General features: G+C 48.1%; 2 protein-coding genes across 16 annotated transcripts in view; both read right to left on the bottom strand.

The window, feature by feature from the left end:
• The window catches only part of TPD52L2 (TPD52 like 2), a 45,058-nt gene extending 28,577 nt beyond the window's left edge, over positions 1 to 16,481 (bottom strand). For 5 of the 15 annotated variants that reach the window (XM_081917242.1, XM_081917232.1, XM_081917230.1 and 2 more), the window contains exon 1: positions 1,633 to 1,786. In XM_081917242.1, the coding sequence (XP_081773368.1) occupies positions 1,633 to 1,651 (19 nt within the window). In that variant the 5' untranslated portion in view covers positions 1,652 to 1,786. Of the gene's footprint in view, positions 1 to 1,632; positions 1,787 to 5,674; positions 5,765 to 14,814; positions 14,907 to 16,369 lie in introns of those variants that run through there. The other 10 variants (XM_081917227.1, XM_081917237.1, XM_081917235.1 and 7 more) reach the window with 7 other exon arrangements.
• Positions 11,586 to 13,663, bottom strand: LOC309372954 (ABHD16B-like). Its single transcript, XM_081917058.1, has one exon. It carries the CDS (start codon positions 13,037 to 13,039, stop codon positions 11,648 to 11,650), a length of 1,392 nt encoding a protein of 463 aa, XP_081773184.1. The 5' UTR covers positions 13,040 to 13,663; the 3' UTR covers positions 11,586 to 11,647.
• Positions 16,482 to 18,466: the final 1,985 nt, after the last annotated feature.

Below are 18,466 nucleotides of genomic sequence, written 5' to 3'. Positions count from 1 at the left end.
AAACAACTCTTGCATGTAAACACCTTCCTTTCTTAATAATCCCCTTCCCACTCACTCTCCATGTGGCGCACCCTAACCCAACCCACCTCAAAAGCAAACATTCCTGCTGCACTGGATTTAGATCCAGGCCTAGTTCTCAACTTCAAGGTGGTCTTATTTTTATTTAATAAATAAAATAATAATAATAATAATAATAATAATAATAATAATAATAATAATAATAATAAAGCTGTGGTCTATATTTAGGGTAGTTGCTACTTAAGACAACTTCCCTGCCAGCTTAAAAGTAATACATAGTTAATTACAAGAATCACCCTAATCAGCCAGCTGAAACCCCAGCATCTGCTCTCAAAGGCCAATCCCCAAAAACAAACAGATGCTCAATCCCCATTTAAAAGCTGGCAAGGGAGAAGGCTACTGGCACCAGGAAGGGCATACCATAATCATGGGGCCGCCACTGAAAAGGCTCCCACATAACATGCCTGCACACCGAAACTCACATTGTTCCACAATACAAACAAAAAGGTGTGGGGGGGGGAGAGAATCATTTTTTCCCATTTCATAAAATTTATGCACTCCATGATCGTAAAACAAAACAAAACAAAACAAAAGCTTCAAGTGGTTTTCAAAACCCCTGCACACAGAAATCTAATGTCAGAGATCTAGGCCAGAGTAAGCTGGCCTAGAAGCCTTCTTCACAATACCTTTCCACATGCAGGAATCTGTCCACTTACACAGCCTAGAAACCGTCTCCCCGATACGCTGGCTTTCTTCAGACAGGGCTCTGCCTACATACATCACCTAGAAGCCACATCTCGACATGCTAGCTTTCTACATGCAGGAATCTCTTCACTTAGCCTAGAAGCCTTCTCCCAAATACGCTGGCTTTCTACATACAGGGCTTTGCCTATTTACACATGGGCTAAAATCCTACCCCTGTAAGTTACCTTTCTACATGCAGGAATCTCTTCGCTTATACAGTCTAGAAACCTTCCCCTCAACATACTAGCTTTCTCCGTGCAGGGCTCTGTCCACTTCCATGGCCCAGAAGCCTCATCCCTGACAGGCTAGCTTTCTACATGAAGGAATCTCTTCCCTTGGCCTAGAAGCTTTGCCTACTTATATACGGGCTAAAATCCTACCCCTATAAGTTACCTTTCTACATGCAGGAATCTGTCCACTTACACAGCCTAGAAACCGTCTCCCTGATAGGCTGGCTTTCTACATCCAGGGCTCTTCCTACTTACATGGCCTAGAAGCCACATCCCTGATAGGCTAGCTTTCTACATGCAGGAATCTCTTCGCTTATACAGTCTGGAAACCTTCCCCTCGACATACTAGCTTTCTCCGTGCAGGGCTCTGTCCACTTCCATGGCCCAGAAGCCTCCTCCCTGACAGGCTAGCTTTCTACATGCAGGGATGCGCTCGCTTGCCAGGCCCCGCCCCACCTGCCGCCCCCCTTCAGCCCGAAGCGGTGCCGCCCTGGAGGAAGCCGAGAGCGGGCCGGAGGCAGGATGCGTCCCGCCCCGGGGCCTGGCCTCCTCCTGCCCCCCTCCCGCCCCAGCGCGGCCTTCCCAGGGGGACGAGGCGGAGGCGGAGGCCCTCTCCCCGGCCCGGCCTGCCTTGGCCTACCCTGGCTGGCGCTCTCCATCTCGCCCGGAGGCCGCTGCGCAGCTACGCGAGGGAAGGAGGCGGCGGCGGCAGCAGCAGCAACAAACTCCTCGCTTGACGGCGCGGCGACGTCACACGCCTCCCGCTCTTCCGTCTCCGCACACACACATAAGCTCACTTCCGGCCTCTCCCGGAAGTCGCAGCTATCAACGTCATCAGGAGGCGCTGGCGGCCTTAAAGAGGAAATTGCAAAGGGCCAAAGCTGCCGCCCTCACTTCCGGATCCCTTTTGACGCTTCTGCATTGAGGAGAAATCCTCAATATAAATTGGAGTTGGACTCTCCATTTGCTTTCTCCACGTTGGCCGAGGTGGGCCGTTATCCTTCGGTTCCCCCTCCCTTCCCCCCCCTGCTTTGGGGAGAAAAGCGTGGCTGTTTCAAAACAGGGCAGTCTGCCTCTAGCCTATCTCGGAAGCATTTATAAAGGCTGGCGTGGAAATCTGAAGGAGAAATTGCATTTCTGTTTCAGATTTTGCACTGAACCTTAAATGTCTTCGCCGTTCAGTCCACGCGCTGTTACGACCTGCGAACGGAATCCGGAACTAGCCTGCGAGTTCGCTCCAGCCCGCAGCCCTTTGGTGTCACTCTTTGGCTGCAGACCAAAGGGGTTCAATCGCAAAGTTGCGCTTATGATTTCCGGGCAGTCTTGTCGACGGGGTGACAGAAGTCTGCGGTGCGCAATTGCAGTTACTAAGTCATTTATATATATAATTGGCTATTAACTGGCGCCACCGCGCTTGGCAGTTGGGGGGTTCACAGATAACGTTCAGCAGGTGTGCAGTTTGTCTGTAGCCAACAAATGAACTGTACACACCAGTGATGGCCAAACTTGGCCCTCCAGCTGTTTTGGGACTACAATTCCCATCATCCCTGACCATTAGCTAGGGATGATGGGAATTGTAGTCCAAAAACAACTGGAGGGCCACGTTTGGCCATCACTGGTATACACCCTTTCATGCAAACACTTGAGCAGGTTGCAGAAACAGTTTGCACCTATGTGCAAATAGTAAGCAAGCCTAATAGCTCACATTTCCCTTCCCCCCCCAAAAAAAACTGTTTGGCCAGTACTATGACGGCTGAGCGCCTCATAAGGGCCAGTCTCCTGGTATGGAAGCTGTTAAGTTGTGGGTGAATGTATCAGACAACACAGCAATTCTTCAAACAGCTCTTGTTTATTCACAGCCAGAACAGAACTGAACTGAAGGGTTCAGCCAACCTGCTTAGATAGAGCTCCACTAGAACGCAACAGTAACCACTTTCTGTAACTATCCATTCACTGAACATCACTTTCAATCCCTTATTTGCATATGTGGACATGAGTGAAAACTATCTACAGTATCCCCCTGCTGGCCCAGGGTGAGAACTTCAGAACATAACAGAAGCTTTACTCAGAAATAAAAGCAGCAGCGACAATACAATTAAAACTCAAGAGTATCCAGCACACCACAACTGCTACAGCCAGGAAAGCCATTCAGTGGTCCACCAAGACCCTCGACAATTTTCAAGTCATGGGCGGGGGACGGTTTTGTAACTATTGCTCTAGATGTGTAGAAATATGCCATAATTCAACCCAACACATTTCAATTTGAATTGTTCACAGGCACCTTTGCCCTAACCAATTTCAATCAGCCAGCCCCCCAGATCAACAGCTAAGCAATACTTTCATTGGGCCCAACCACAACGTCACAAAAGGTGTGGCAAGCTTTCGAGTTCTTCAGTGGGTAGGATGTTACACAACACAGGGGCTGAGGGGGACCAGGCAGGGTGATGTTTGCTCAGGACTAAGCCTTGCTGAGAAATGGAGGCAGTGAGAGATTTTACTTTCTTGGGCTCCATGATCACTGCAGATGGTGACAGCAGCCACGAAATTAAAAGACGCCTGCTTCTTGGGAGAAAAGCAATGACAAACCTAGACAGCATCTTAAAAAGCAGAGACATCACCTTGCCAACAAAGGTCCGTATAGGTAAAGTAGTGATGTATGGAAGTGAGAGCTGGACCATAAAGAAGGCTGATTGCCGAAGAATTGGTGCTTTTGAATTATGGTGCTGGAGGAGACTCTTGAGAGCCCCACGGACTGCAAGAAGATCAAACCTCTCCATTCTGAAGGAAATCAGCCCTGAGTGCTCACTGGAAGGACAGATGGTGAAGCTGAGGCTCCAAGACTTTGGCCACCTCATGAGAAGAGAAGACTCCCTGGAAAAGACCCTGATGTTGGGAAAGATGGAGGGCACAAGGAGAAGGGGACGAAGGAGGAAGAGATGGTTGGACAGTGTTCTCGAAGCTACCAGCATGAGTTTGACCAAGCTGATGGAGGCAGTGGAAGACAGGAGTGCCTGGTGTGCTCTGGTCCAGGGGGTCACGAAGAGTCGGACATGACTAAATGACTAAACAACAACAAGCCTTGCTGAGTTTAATGGGACTCATAGCTCCATTAAGCCTGGAACTGATGGAAGTTTTGGTTGACAATCATCTGCAGGGTACTAGCTTGGTAAAGCCTGCTCTGGTGGGTTTGATTAGTAGGGGAGTCTTCCCTTCTCGTGGCCTTCCTTCAGTCTGTTATGTCTCCCTTTGGACTGTAGGTGGAGGTATCAGCCCAGATATCCCTTCTGCCCCAGGCTCTAAATTAATATCTCTAAATCCACGCACCTTGGTTTAGCATCCTGGCAGAAAGATGTTCTGCAAGCGAGGGGCAAGTGGTGAGTCACTGGGAAAATAAGCTCTCATGTTACAGCTTAGCTGAGGCAATCTAGCTTAACCACTTTTAAAGGGATTTCTGGGGAAATCATTCCGACTTAACCATTTCTGCTTTCAGGGACATCTGCATACCGCATTACGCAGTGAAGAGGCCTTTATTCTCAGGAACTGGGCCTTTATTGTGGTGGCAACTACCCTTTGGGAACCCCCTTACAGATTAGAGAGACACCTCTATTGTCTTTTCTACATGAATTGAATACTTTCTTCTTCAGCTATCCCTCTTGTCTGCATCTGTAGTGGAACTAATTTTTTTGTTATACCTATTTTCATATGTGGAATTGTTTCAAAATGTCCACATTGTTGCAATATATATACAATTGATTTATAAATGGAACTTTTTAAATATAGTTTTTGATGGTTACGATGCTTTATCTGTTTCATCAGTATATATTTTATTGTTGTAACCCACCCTGGATCTTGAATAAGAAATCTAACAAATAAATAAATTACACAAACATCACAAAGTATTGCCCTTCTGGGTAAGTCTTGGGTGGGGGTATTAAAATGACAGCTGTCAGCAGCATGGAGGCTGTAAGCGCCCTGGCTGACATGACTTTCATGCTCCTACAAAATTCACCCACCAGCATCACAAAGGCAAAATAAGGGAACTGGTTTGATACGCCACCTTTTGTTCAGTTTTGCCCTGTCCCCTTAAAAAACAAAAATACCCAGGCTGAACATTCAGCCTTCCCGAAGTTTGGCCTGGTCCCAAGTTAAATCCTTGACATTTTCAGCATCCGCACCATACATTTAAAACACTTTAATACCACTTTCAGGGTCCCAAATAATTCTGGGCATTATAGTTTGTAGTTTGTTAAAAGTGCTGTGAGGAGATCCCTATTCCCAGAGTTCCCTGGGAAAAGGGATTGGCTGCCTTCAGATGTCTTCTAAAAGTCAGATAGTTGTTGTTCTCTTTGACGGTGGGAGGGCGTTCCACAGGGCGGGCGCCACCACCGAGAAGGCCCTCTGCCTGGTTCCCTGTAACTTGGCTTCTTGCAGTGAGGGAACCGCCAGAAGGTTCTCGGTGCTGGACCTCAGCATCCGGGATGGACAATGGGGGTGGAGACGCTCCTTCAGGTATAGTGAGCCAAGGCCATTTAGGGGTTTAAAGGTCAGCACCAACACTCTGAATTGTGCTCAGAAACATACATTGGTCAAAAGAGCCCGGCATTGCAGGGGGTTGGACTAGATGACCCAAGAGGTCCCTCCCCAGTGTGCAGTTCTAGGATTCTATGGCTGTGCATACTTACTGATCATGCTGGTACTTTTGGAAAGAGAGAGAGACCGTCTGATAGTCCCTCCAAGGGACATAGGCCTGAGGGTCCATGTGCACCCTGCACCTGGGGGGAGAAACAGATAAGAGATTCTGGGCTGACAACCTTGATGTGATGGCCTGGGAATCCGATTCAGAGGCTGAACTGGAGGAATCCCAGCCTGCACAGGAGTCCCTGCCTCCAGGGCCGGCTGAATCCAGGAGCAGGCACCAGGTGTGCCGGATCCTCAGGAGCAGGCACCAGGTGAATCCACTCTGGCTCCAGAGGTGGTTGAGGACTCAGTGCCTACAGGTGAGTCTCCCCCTGGGCCCAGTAACCCTTCAGCCTCTCCTGAACTGCAGAGGCTCAGGGCAGAGAGGCGAAGGGAACTGGTTTCTCCCAGGAGGAGTGCTCGCCTTAAGGCCAGGAGAGGCGGGTCTCCTGGGGGCCGGGACTGCCCCTGGCCTCAGAGAAGATAAAGGCCAGTAAGCCCGGTCCCAATTTGTGGAAGCAATGTCGTTGATGAGCTGTTTTGGCGAGCATCCAGTCCTGTTTCCCCCAGAGTTCCTGTCCTTGCCCGGCTTCCCGCTGTGGACCCCACTTCGCCCGAGGAGGACTGTCTGCCGACCCTCAACTCAGGTCCTGGACCTCGCCCCACGGTAACCTCCCCCCTGGAACAGCACACTTGACTTGTGGCATCCCAGCAGTAAGCAACAGAAATGGGACCTCCTTTTTCAGACACCAGAACTGCCTGGCTGGCCCCATCTGCACTATGAATTTAAAGCAATATGATACCACTTTGAAGTCATGGGTTCCCTTGCCCCAAAGAAACCTGGGAACTCTAGTTTCTTAAGTGCACAGAGTAGGGCTGCCATATCTTGAAGAGCAAAAAAGAGGACGGCCCAAGCCACTGCCAGCCCGAGCCGGGGAAAGAGGTGCATGCCTTTCACCCCAGCTCTGGCTGGCAGCAGCTGCGGTGTGCAGAGTAGCCCAAGCCTGAGCCACTGACAGCCCAAGCGGTGGCAGGATCCCAGCTCATATCTGATCTTCGCTGCGGTGGCTTCACTCTGCTGCGGTGCTTCTGGGGCACAGCACCCTCTTGAGCATGCCCGTGCGCCCCCCCAAAAAACCCACCCACCCCCCAAAATAAAAAACCCAGGCATTTCCTTTAAAATGTAAACAAATGTAAAAATAAGGGATTTTTTAAAAAAATAATAGAATACAGATTACTCAAATGTAAGAGAAATATGGAAACCGCAAAAAGAGATAGAGGGAAGTCAATAAACATAGGAGGGACTCAAACCAGTTTAGTGTAATAGGATGAAAGTGACGGTAAAGGGGGAAAAGAAAAGATGAAATATGAAGGTAATGTCTTTCTAGGAACTTTGGATATAGAATGTTCAAATAGTCGTTTGTACTCCTTAAATAATTTTGTGTATTTGACAATTCCCCCCCCCTTTCCTTTTTTAATCGTTTTCTTTTCATATTTTCGTTTATGTATTGTTTTCTTTTCGGTATATGTGGGTGTAAGGGTTGATTTATTTTCTTGCTTTGTAAATTTTAAAAAGGCAATAAAGATTTTTTTAAAAAATGTAAATATCCTCCCAGATAGGTATGTTGGCCCCCCCCAAAAAAGAGGACATGTCCTAGTTTTCCTGGACGTATGGCAACCCTAGCCGAGAGTTGTTAGGGGACTCCTATTTGCTTCACAGAGCTACAATCTTTAGAGTTCCCTACCCAGAGGGATTGATTTTTAAACCACTCTGAGAACCACAGCTCGGAGAGTGTTTAAAATGGTATGATACCGCTATAAATGTTCAGACAGGGACTCTTTCTGGTCTGTTTCCATTGCAGGTACATGAAGACACAACAGTTAGTCTTTGTGACGGTAGCAAATCTGTGTTCTCCAGGACACCTTCCCCCAAATCTGCTGATAAGGCTCTCTCACAGCTCTATCTGTACTCTGACATCTCTCGTTGTTAAGCCACCATTTTGGGGGAAATCACATTGTTAAGTTGTGGGTGAACATATCAGACGACACGGCGATTCTTCAGACAGCTCTTGTTTATTCACAGGCCAGAACAGAACTGAAGGGTTCAGCCAGCCTGCTTATATAGAGCTCCACTACAACGCAACAGTAACCATTAACTATCCAATCACTGAACGTCATTTTCGATCCCTTATTTGCATATGTGGACCTGAACTATCTACAGTATCCCCCTGCTGGCCCAGGGTGAGAACTTCAGTACATAACAATTATGGAACAATTCACTCTGGTCCTTAACAATGATGGACTGTTTTAAAAAGTTTTATAGTAGCGACGAGCGCTTGAGAAATTCAGTATTTGTGGAGCCTCATAATAACTGATCTGATCCGCACAACCCAATCTAATAAGCAGCGAAAAATTCACAACACAATCTTCTACTCAGAATTGAATTCAATGGGGCTTACTCCCAGGTAAAGGGGATTAGGATTGCAGCTTCAATTATGCACCACCTTTTGTTCTTCCCAAATGTCCTGGCATTGTTCTCTGGTCAAAACAACTGAATGGAAATCCATCTTTTGAGAGGAAACGTTTCCAAAAAGTATTTGCATTTTCCTATTAATAACATTTTCTCTTTTAAAATTTCTGGTGAATGTTGAAACAGGGCGGGGTGGATTTATGGAAAACAAGTGCAAACAGAAATGTCAAGACTAGACTGATTGGCCCATCCCTTATAGCAGCCTCCGAAAACCTGGTGCCCTCCAGTTGTTTTGGACTACAAATCCCATCAGCGCCATCAGCAGAACAACATGCAGGTACAACAGGTTCAGAGCTTTATAGTGACCCCTGCAATGGACCAACAGTGCAGGTAGCAGTGTTGGCTGTTAGAAAGCACCCAAATGTAAACGATATGGTTAAACCCATTTTTCGGTCGAACTCAAAACATTGCAAAATAGCAGGCATCCTTTTTTGACATTGCAGTCATTCCTAAGAAATGCATTGCTCTGCTGTCCTCAGTGTTAGAGACTGGCCTTGACTAGAAGTTGAACATTTAGGTTCACTAGTCCCAGCTGTGGACCAATCAGGGCCGGATTTAGGTTTGATGAGGCCCTAAGCTAGTGAAGGTAATGGGGCCCTTTAGAAGGTCGGCGGTTCAAATCCCCGCGATGGGGTGAGCTCCCGTTGCTCGGTCCTTGCTCCTGCCCACCTAGCAGTTGGAAAGCACATCAGAGTACAAGAAGATAAATAGGTACTGCTCTGGCGGGAAGGTAAACGGCGTTTCCGTGTGCTGCTCTGGTTCGCAAGAAGTGGCTTAGTCATGCTGGCCACATGATCCGGAAGCTGTACGCTGGGTCCCTCGGCTAATAAAGCGAGATGAGCGCCACAACCCCGTACAATTATAATTATATACTGATTAATGGTGTTTTCTGTTTTATTATACATATTGTCTTCTTCTTTGGCAATCACTTGTAGCCGAGCAAGATTGTCTTCCATGAAACACGGTGAATATGTACAATAAAATATTGTTGCACTCTACCATGTTATGCTTAATGGATTGGTGGTATGTAAATCCTTCTATAAATAAACAAATGTCTGCAAATCACAAAAATAAGAGTGGGCCCCAAAGGCTCTCCATTTGCAGAACTATACCCCCCCCCCCCCGCATATCAGCCACCACAGGGTGTTATTCAGCTAAACTCTGCTCAGAGTAAGACCCACTGAAATTAATGAACAAGTTTTTTAAAAAAGGCAAAGGGGACCCCTGACCATTAGGTCCAGTTGTGGCCGACTCTGGGGTTGTGGCGCTCATCTCGCTTTATTGCCGAGGGACCCGGCGTACAGCTTCTGGGTCATGTGGCCAGCATGACTAAGTCACTTCTGGAGAACCAGAGCACCACACAGAAATGCCATTTACCTTCCTGCCGGAGTGGTACCTATTTATCTACTTGCACTTTTGGCGTGCTTTCGAACTGCCAGGTTGGCAGGAGCAGGGACCGAGCAATGGGAGCTCACCCCATTGTGGGGATTTGAACCGCCGACCTTCTGATCAGCAAGTCCTAGGCTCTGTGGTTTAACCCACAGGTCCATTTATTTCAGTAGGTCTACACAGAATAAACTTCTTCAAATACCACCCCTAGATTTCAAGCACCCTTCCGCATCAAAATGCACAAGCTTCTAAAAGCACCAGTGTTTGCATGTCACAAAAATAAAGGGGATGGTTAGCAGGTCAAGCCAGGACTAGGGAGACCCGGGTTCAAATCCCCATTCAAGCCACAAAGGTCATTGGTGACTTTGGGACATTCTCTTTCTCTTTTTCCTTAGGATGTGTTTATATTCCTGTCTACCAAGCACGCCTTGCCTTTCCAGTGTGGGGTTTTCAATCCATGTTCACATACCGTTATCCAAAATGCAGGCATATCCTGTACTTTGCTATAAAACAGTACTGTTTGATGTGTTGCTTCTCAAACCAGCTTCGCACTAATTGGGATCCTTAAGCCCTTCCTAATTCACATCTAGCCAAGGTGTGAGCAACTGTGGTGGCGTAAGGACATCCCCAACGCTGTCAACACCACCTGGTGTGTACACAAGCAGGAATGAATTCGACACGAATGAAGCAGGGGTGATGTGAACATTTGCTCCCAATATATAGTCCAAAAATAAGGCAAATAGCTCCCTGCTGCTTGTTCTTTATTGCAGCTCCTCCACACACCAGGGCCGGCTCTATCATTGGGTGGAGCGAAGGGGCTGCCTTGGGTGGCAAAAACTGGGGGACAGGGAGTTGTGTGAAGACGGAGCTGTATGTTCCCTGTGTGGGTTACCTTCTGCTCCCTAACCTAGCTTGCTTCCCTTAGCTGTGGCAGAGAGAATGCTGAGCTTTTTGGCCTCGCTTTGGAAGCAAACAAGGCCCTTGACCATCCCATCGCAGCAGGGTAATAAAGCAGACAACCGTGGATGAGGCCAAACAAAGCTTATGACCTCCACCCTAAGCCCACTCTCAAAAGTGGTACCTCGGGTTACAGACGCTTCAGGTTACAGACTCCGCTAACCCAGAAATAGTACCTCGGGTTAAGAACTTTGCTTCAGGATGAGAACAGAAATCGTGCTCCGGCGGCGCGGCAGCAGCAGGAGGCCCCATTAGCTAAAGTGGTGCTTCAGGCTAAGAACAGTTTCAAGTTAAGAACGGACCTCCAGAACAAATTAAGTTCTTAACCTGAGGTACCACTGTATTAGCAAGGAAGAGCTGTCCGTTGGCAACTCTCTGCATTTCATAACAGTGTGCATTTGATTCCCACATTGCATGGGGTTGACTAGAAGACTCTAGGACCCTTGTACCTACGGGACCTCCCACAGGGGACCTTATGGTCTTCAAACAAAAACATCTTGCAGGTCTCGGGCCACAGAGAGGTTAGGCTGGCCTCGACCAGAGCCAGGGCTTTTTTGGCTGTGGCTCCAATCTGGTGGAATGCTCTGCCACAAGAGACTAGGGCCCTGCGGGACTTGACATCTTTCCGCTGGGCCTGCAAAATAAAGCTGTTCCACCAGGTTTTTGGCCAAGGCACAGTCTGACCCCTCCTTTGGTGATTCGTCACAGAACTCTAGCTCAATGGTTGCCATTAATTTGATTTGAACTGATTTTATAATGAATTGATTTTAGAATGCTGTATTATTTTACTGTTGTTAGCCACTCTGAGCTCGGCTTTGGCTGGGGAGGGTGGGATATAAATAAATTATTATTATTATTATTATTATTATTATTATTATTATTATTATTATTAGGGTCTTTTCCATCTCTATGGTTCTATGTCCGTCTCTTTTCTCCCTCCCTCTCCTCCCCCCACAACTCAAAAGGAACTGACAGAGCATAGCGTTGTTGTCGGGGAAGGATAAATCTGGGGGCACCCAATTAACTTTCCCAAGCCTGTCTCTTTCTCATTCTTTCTTTATGCGTCTTTCTCTCTCCTCCTGATCCCTCTCCCCATCTCCTGCTACAACTTCCAGGGCATCTGAAAGTCATCCGGCTTGAGGAGAGACCAGTGTGTGGCGTCCACGTTCCTCATGTGCTTCTTGGCCAGGAACAGGGCCATCAGCTGCTTCCCTCGGCGGGCGAGGTGCTTCCCCACCCTCCAAGGGAAAGAGGGGCTCCCGTCCTCAAGGCTGTCTTTGTACTTCTGCAGCTCCTTCACACACCACTCGTCATTTATCCTGTAGCGCTTGTAAACAGACTCCTCCTGTTTGGGGTTGGCAGCCCTGAGCCAGACCTGGACAGCTTCCAACCCGTCCTGGGACATGATTTCGGGGTAGCGATACTCCAGGAGCTGCACTAGCAGCTCGTTGGCTCGGTTGCACCTGAGGTTGGTGATCTGGTCCTCCAGGCCAAACGGGCATGTGGTGATGACCTCGTCTTTGGTCCTGCGGATCAGCAAGACGGGTCCCTGGTAGCGGCACAGCTGCTCCCCCACGTTGAGGTTGAAGTGCTCCTTCACCGTCCGAACCACCAGCTTCTTCCAGCTCTTGGGCATGATGTTGAGGGCCAAGGGGAGCAGGTCGTCGAAAGTGGCATCCAGCACCAAGGCTCCCAGAGACGGGTATGTCATGGCAGCCCATGTGGCCGAGTAGCCCCCTAAGGACCACCCGTACACAACAATGTCTTGTATGTTGAAGCCCAGGCGACAGGTGGCATACCGGATCACGACGTCCACCGCGTTGGCGTCGTTCTCCGGGTAGGGCTGGCCGGTGCTCCCGGCGAAACCGGGGTGGTTCCACCCCAGCACGGAATACCCGGTCCTCAAGGGGGTGAAGAGGCAGCCCCACTGGTAGAAGCTGACGTTCCCCTCGCAGCAAACAACCAGCCGGTTCCCCCGCTGCTCCCCTTGTCCTTTCACCTTGTCTCTCCGGTCCACAAACATGGTGTCAATCTTGTTCCCGTCGCGAGCTACCAGCTTGGCCCGCTTCCCGTTGTAATCCCTCAAGAGGCGAGCTTGGCCCTTGGCCAGGACGGGCAACAGTGCTTGGTTTAGGAGGAAGACAGAGCCGGGGTAGATCAGCCAGCGGCCCAAAGAGTGTGCCATGATATAGCTGGCCAACTGGCCGGGCATTTGCTTGAAGTGGCGGAGGAAGTTCCAGCGCGAGACCCGGTCTCTGCTAGGGCCTTTTATCAAGGCCGATGCCAGCGGACATGCTCTCGCCGCTGCTTTGACCAAGATCGGGCAGCCACCGTGACCTCTGTTGCTGCCACCGTGGCTGGGGGAGCTGCCGTTGACACCGGCCTCATCCCACCGGAAGTCAACAGGCCAGTTGCTGAACTCAAAGTCGTAGCTGGCCGTAAAATAGGTTTTGAATATGTGGGCCAGAGCCTTTGGAAAACAGAAGACGCACATGGAGAGAGATAATGGTTATCTTCTAGGAGAGGCATAAATTACATAAAAAGAGGTGTGGGCAAGGAAGGTTGCCCCACGGCAGATATTTCTGACGTCTCCAGAGCTTTCCCGTTGACGGATAGATTACTTCATAGGTACATGATGCGGGCTTTGGAACTGATTGGAGCTCACCCCTTTGGCCATGGTGAAGTGGTCATTGGCGCCTGCCCATCAGGGGCCTCAGTATCCCTAGTCCACAGGGAAGTGTCACAATCAGTGAGGTCGTGCCTCCTTTGTGAACATTGCAGCAGAGGCCAGCACTCAGAAGTAGCCAAACCAACCAGTCCTGGTGTCCCCAGATGAACGCTGAAAAGAGGACTGGCTGTGGTCCTTCCACACTTTTACTGCCCACACCTCCCTCGCTTTTAGCAGGTGGCTTGGTCAGTGAATCACATCAACTCATTTGCCTCGTTCTCCCCCAATCTTCAGGTAGTCAGACCACCCTCCCCAAACCCTCCGTGGATATTTCGGCAACCGGAAGTTCATTCCCGCCTTCTTTCGGAGCAAGAAGGGGGAATCAGGCTGTATGGGTGTGGATGTGCTTTATTTTAAACACACACCCCCAACACTCGTATGATCAAGCTTTAAAACACTGCAGGGATGCTCTGCAAGAGGAGATGGGGGGTGGGGTTTGTGACATCATAAAACAGCGGCCAATCAGGGCTGTGAACAGCCAGGGTTCTGGTGCAAATTATAAGAACTTGGCTATTGTTGCCTTGGGCTGGAGAAGCCAAGGAAGAAACATGGGGGGTTTATATCCAGACGATAGCAATTAGGTTGCTTGCTTGTTTAATGCACATTCTTACGCACTCTCATTCACTTCTGTAAGGTTACTGTATGCCCACATGGAAACACAATCCCAGCCCCTCATGCCAAAATATCACTTATTTATTTATTTATTTTATAATAATGTATACACTATTTGCTTGTAAAGCCTCAAACGTGGTTTACAGTGGTACCTCTGGTTACAAACTTAATTCATTCCGGAGGTCCGTTCTTAACCTGAAATCGTTCTTAACCTGAAGCACCACTTTAGCTAATGGGGCCTCCTGCTGCCGCCGCCGCAGCACAATTTCTGTTCTCATCCTGAAGCAAAGTTCTTAACCCGAGGTACTATTTCTGGGTTAGCGGAGTCTGTAACCTGAAGTGTTTGTAACCCAGGGTGTTTATAACCTGAGGCACCGCAGTACAAACAAGACAAAACAACAAAACATCAATAAGAAAAGTTAGCCACTGTGATTTTAAATGTTCAAAGAGTTAAAATAACAATAGACTAAAAACAGATGAATACTCGCATCAACTAAACTTTTGTCGAAATAAGACTGTTTTAAAGATGCTTTGGGATTTAATGATGGTTGTAGAGCATGAGACTCTTAATCTCAGCTTCGAGGGTTCGAGCCCCATGTTGGGCAAAGGATTACCTCACTACAAGGGGGTTGGGCTAGATCATAGCTGTCAACGTTTCCATTTTTTTAAGGGAAATTCCCTTATTCCGAATAGGATTCCTCACAAGAAAAGGGAAAAGTTGACATCTATGGGCTTAGAAGATCCTTGTGTCCCCTCACAGTTCTATGATTCCAATCTGGCAAAAACACCTGAGGTTATTGACATCTGTGGCACGACCTGGGGACATTTCCAGCCACATAGAGAGACCTGGAGGGGCTGGATTTGGCCCCTTTACCTGAGGTTCCCCACTGTAGTTTTCATTGAAGAGAGAGAGTGACTGAATGACCAACCTTGCTTTCTGAAAACCTGCATGTTCATATTCATCAGGTGGGCCTCAGGTGAAATCGCAGTTGTCTGCCTTGAGTCCATGAGACAGGGTGAGCTATGAATAATAAATAATAATAATAATAATAATAATAATTTTTTATTTATACCCTGCCCTTCCCGGTTCAGAAAACCAGGCTCAGGGCAGCTAAGAACAAATTTAAAACACTTAATTGATGCAACAAAACACAGCATAAAACAGAGTATAAAACGTGAATAACAATAAAATCAGAATTCAAAAATCAATTTAGGGGGGGAAATCCATCCAATAAACTTTAGGTGATCACCAGGGCTAGCTGGCTAAATTAGTCCTATTTGGGCCAGCGAGGAGACCAGGGGAGAATTAGCTGTGGGATCCCAGAGCGGGCGATCTTCATAAAAAGGGGAGGGGGAGGGAAGGAAGGGGAATAAAAGATCAGGCTAAATTCAAATTGAAAGCCAGGTGGAATAGCTCTGTTTTACAGGCCCTGCCGAAGGAAGTTGAATCCTGCAGGGCCCTGTATGCAATTATAATGATATTAACACATACTGGCAGTTTTATAAGGGGTGACTCTCTCTACATGAACTTGGGGCTGTAGCCAAGTAAATTCTACTCAGAGTAGACCCTTTGCAACTGCTTGTCCGGGTGGAGGAAAGAAATGTGTATGTGTGGAAGCGAGCCTATCACAGAAAGGCAAATTTTACATTTGTTGCTCCGCCCACCACTTGGACGTGGCCCTCAGGAAGCTGTTCCTAAGTGGCCCTCACCTCCCTTCAAGGCTGAGTGTGGCCCTCAGGTGCAAACCTTCACCTCTCCCTCCTACCCAGACTAAAGCTGGTCACACATTTGTATCTTGTTTCTCTTCAACACCCTTCTTCTTTCCTTCTACCTCCCCTTTGCCAAATGTTAGACTGCAAGCTCCTTGGGGCAGAGACTTCTCTCTCCTTGCCTGTAGCTCTATAAATTGCCATAAACATCACTTATATAAAAAGGTAACAAAGCCTGAACTCTATTTTTTCCCCCTGTCTCAAGAAAAACTATAAGCAAAATAGACATATGTGCCTAGCTCAATTATCTTTCCCCCTATTATTTTCGACAGAGACGTGTCTGATGTTTCAAGGCCAAAATCTTTTTCTTCTGCTGGTCTCGGATTCTGCTGCCAGCTGCAACTCAGTTGCCCCCAAACACCTGTCCCAGTTGTGACTAAGAGATAAATAATTGGAAAGAGGGGGAGCACAGCACTCAATAAGCCCTAAAGAGGGAGGGAAAGTTGTATCAAATAAAACGTTTCCGAAAACGTGTCATTAAACGAATGACACTGTTAGGAAAGGATTGTGTCAAGTGGCCCTCATGAAGCAAACACCTAGCTTCAAGCACAAACTTTCTTTGTGGAACCCACTACTAATAACAGTTTAAGGAAAAAATAGAGGATTTCCCACAGACTTCTGGCTGGCCTCTGTGAGAACAGGGTGTCAGACTAGATGGGCTATTTGCTCTGATCCAGCAAGGCTCATCGTAATGTTGTTAGAAGGATAAGATACCTTATGTGTATCCCAAAAGTAGAAATGCAGAGGAAGGAGGGAGGGAGAAGATTAGATTTCCCATTATCAGCCTGACCCTCGTGACATCACAGTTCAGTCCCAGTGATGTCATTGCCGTGGAACACTTAAGTGTGATGACATTATGCATTGCCTTTCTGCGGGTCCTGTAAGCAAAGAAGCACATGAGGAGCTGCAACCCTCAGGCATTTTAATGGTCCATCAAGGTTAGGGATGGGGAGTCTGTGGCCCTCCAGATATTGCTGGACTACAACTCCCATCATCTCTACTTGCCGCACTGGCTGGAGCTGATGGATATGGGAGTCCAGCGATATCTGGAGGGCCACAGGATATCTGGAGAGCTCGATTGAGGTTCACATTGTTGGCATTTCCTCAGAGTTCTTGCAGAGGTCTTTTCCAGCTCTGCTACCTGAGCTGATCATCCTGCAAGACTCTGGGATCGGTTCTGGGCCATTCTGTAAACAATGTGCATGTCATCCCATTGGGTTAAGTCTCCTCCCCTAGGGGTGCACGAGGAAGTCGATTTCGGTGGGTTTCGGTGTGAACTGGTCTCATCTGCACCTCCTGGACTAATGCATGGATCAAGACATATTATCCAGCTATTTGGGAGCCTGTCCCTGTTAAGTATAATAGTTTAATAGACAATGAAATGAGAATATCTAAGTGTGTACTGATGAAAAGGTTTAACGTGGGGGATATATTAAAGCCAAGGAGAGCACTCTGAGCTCTCCCTGAGTTGATAATTATCTGTTTGCTGTTCTCTGGTAGCAAACATGTGAGTGTTGTAACCTTAGATCATGCGATGATGGTATTGAGTTGCAAATCTTTTGTCTCAAGGCTCTGGGAAGTAAGGACATGTAAAAGACCCTCTCTGACTAAGAGAGAGAAAACAACTCCAAACTAAAACTGGAATCGTCATATTTTGTAGGTTGCTGAGCCTGTGCTAGACAGCACAAGACACTGCATAACATTTTGGATGTATCATTTGATGTTTCTGTTTTATTCTGAAGAGTTCTGCTATTAAAAATTTGAATATTTATGGGTCTGGACAATGATTTCTTCCAAAAGGACTCAGTTCTTATCCATCCAGTCACTTCAAACTGCATAACACTAATATCTGCAACAGTCACATCAAAAACCCCTCACCTAAAGCCAGGTGTGATCCTTCCTGGGCCTGGGTCTGCTCCTGCTTCTTGATGCATCTCTGTGGACTTGGAGACAAAGTCCAGCTTTCCTGCTCCCCTGACAGCTCACTCTGTGCGATAGAGCTTCTCCACCACATCATCTGACAGAGAAATGGCCTTTCTGGCCTTTGAAGACCCAGACTCCTCACTCTGAACCAAGCCAGAGGAGAACCGGACCGTGAAACTTCCAGAGGGAGAATCTCTGTGGAGGGTCTAGCTTGAGCAGGACAGTTGAGACCCAGGGTCTTTTCCTTCCCCTTGTTGTCCTCATTGGAGACCTTGGGCAGAGCCATGGCATGGCCTCCTTGGAAATCCTACTTCAGGCCAATTTTGCTTTCCAAAATCCAGTGGATGGGAACCCCTCAGAGGTGGCAGGGAGAATATCCTGGCTCTGGAAATCTCTCCACAGAAAGGCTCATCTGGTGCTGAGCCAGATGTCTTTCTAAGACCAGGTGAAATTCTCTTTATTTGGGTGGAAGAAGACTGGAAAAAGTTTAAAGACTATTGTCAGGGAACTGTCATTGGAGCCAGAGGCGGAGGCAAGGCTCCCAAGCGATGCTGGAGAAGGGCCCAGCAGGAAGAGAGGGAGCTCATCGGCTGGGGAAGGAAATGAGCGTAACACCAGGGATAAAGGGGGGCAGATGGGGGAATCGGCGAGGGGGCTCCAGGACTCCTTGCCGGAGACCAGCAGGGAGAGCACGGGTCCTCAGCTGCCCACACCCACCCTGCGCAGAAGACTTCCACGCAGGGAGAGTAGGCGGAGACTTGGCGTCAAAGAACTTCTTTGCTGGAAGAGGTTCAAGAAACGCCCACTGACGGATTCTGCTAGCGACTGAAGAGCCACGAAGTGAAGGGCTGTCCAGACAGAAAAGGTTTAACCAGGCAACCTAGCCAG

Source organism: Podarcis melisellensis (genome assembly GCF_964234715.1).
Source record: "Podarcis melisellensis genome assembly, chromosome: 6".
NCBI classification, from domain to species: domain Eukaryota; kingdom Metazoa; phylum Chordata; class Lepidosauria; order Squamata; family Lacertidae; genus Podarcis; species Podarcis melisellensis.
This window is presented reverse-complemented; position numbering and strand designations above follow the sequence as displayed.

Coding starts and splice junctions, on each gene's coding strand:
- LOC309372954 (XM_081917058.1), bottom strand. CDS start 13,039: ATGTGCGTCTTCTGTTTTCCAAAGGCTCTGGCCCACATATTCAAAACC.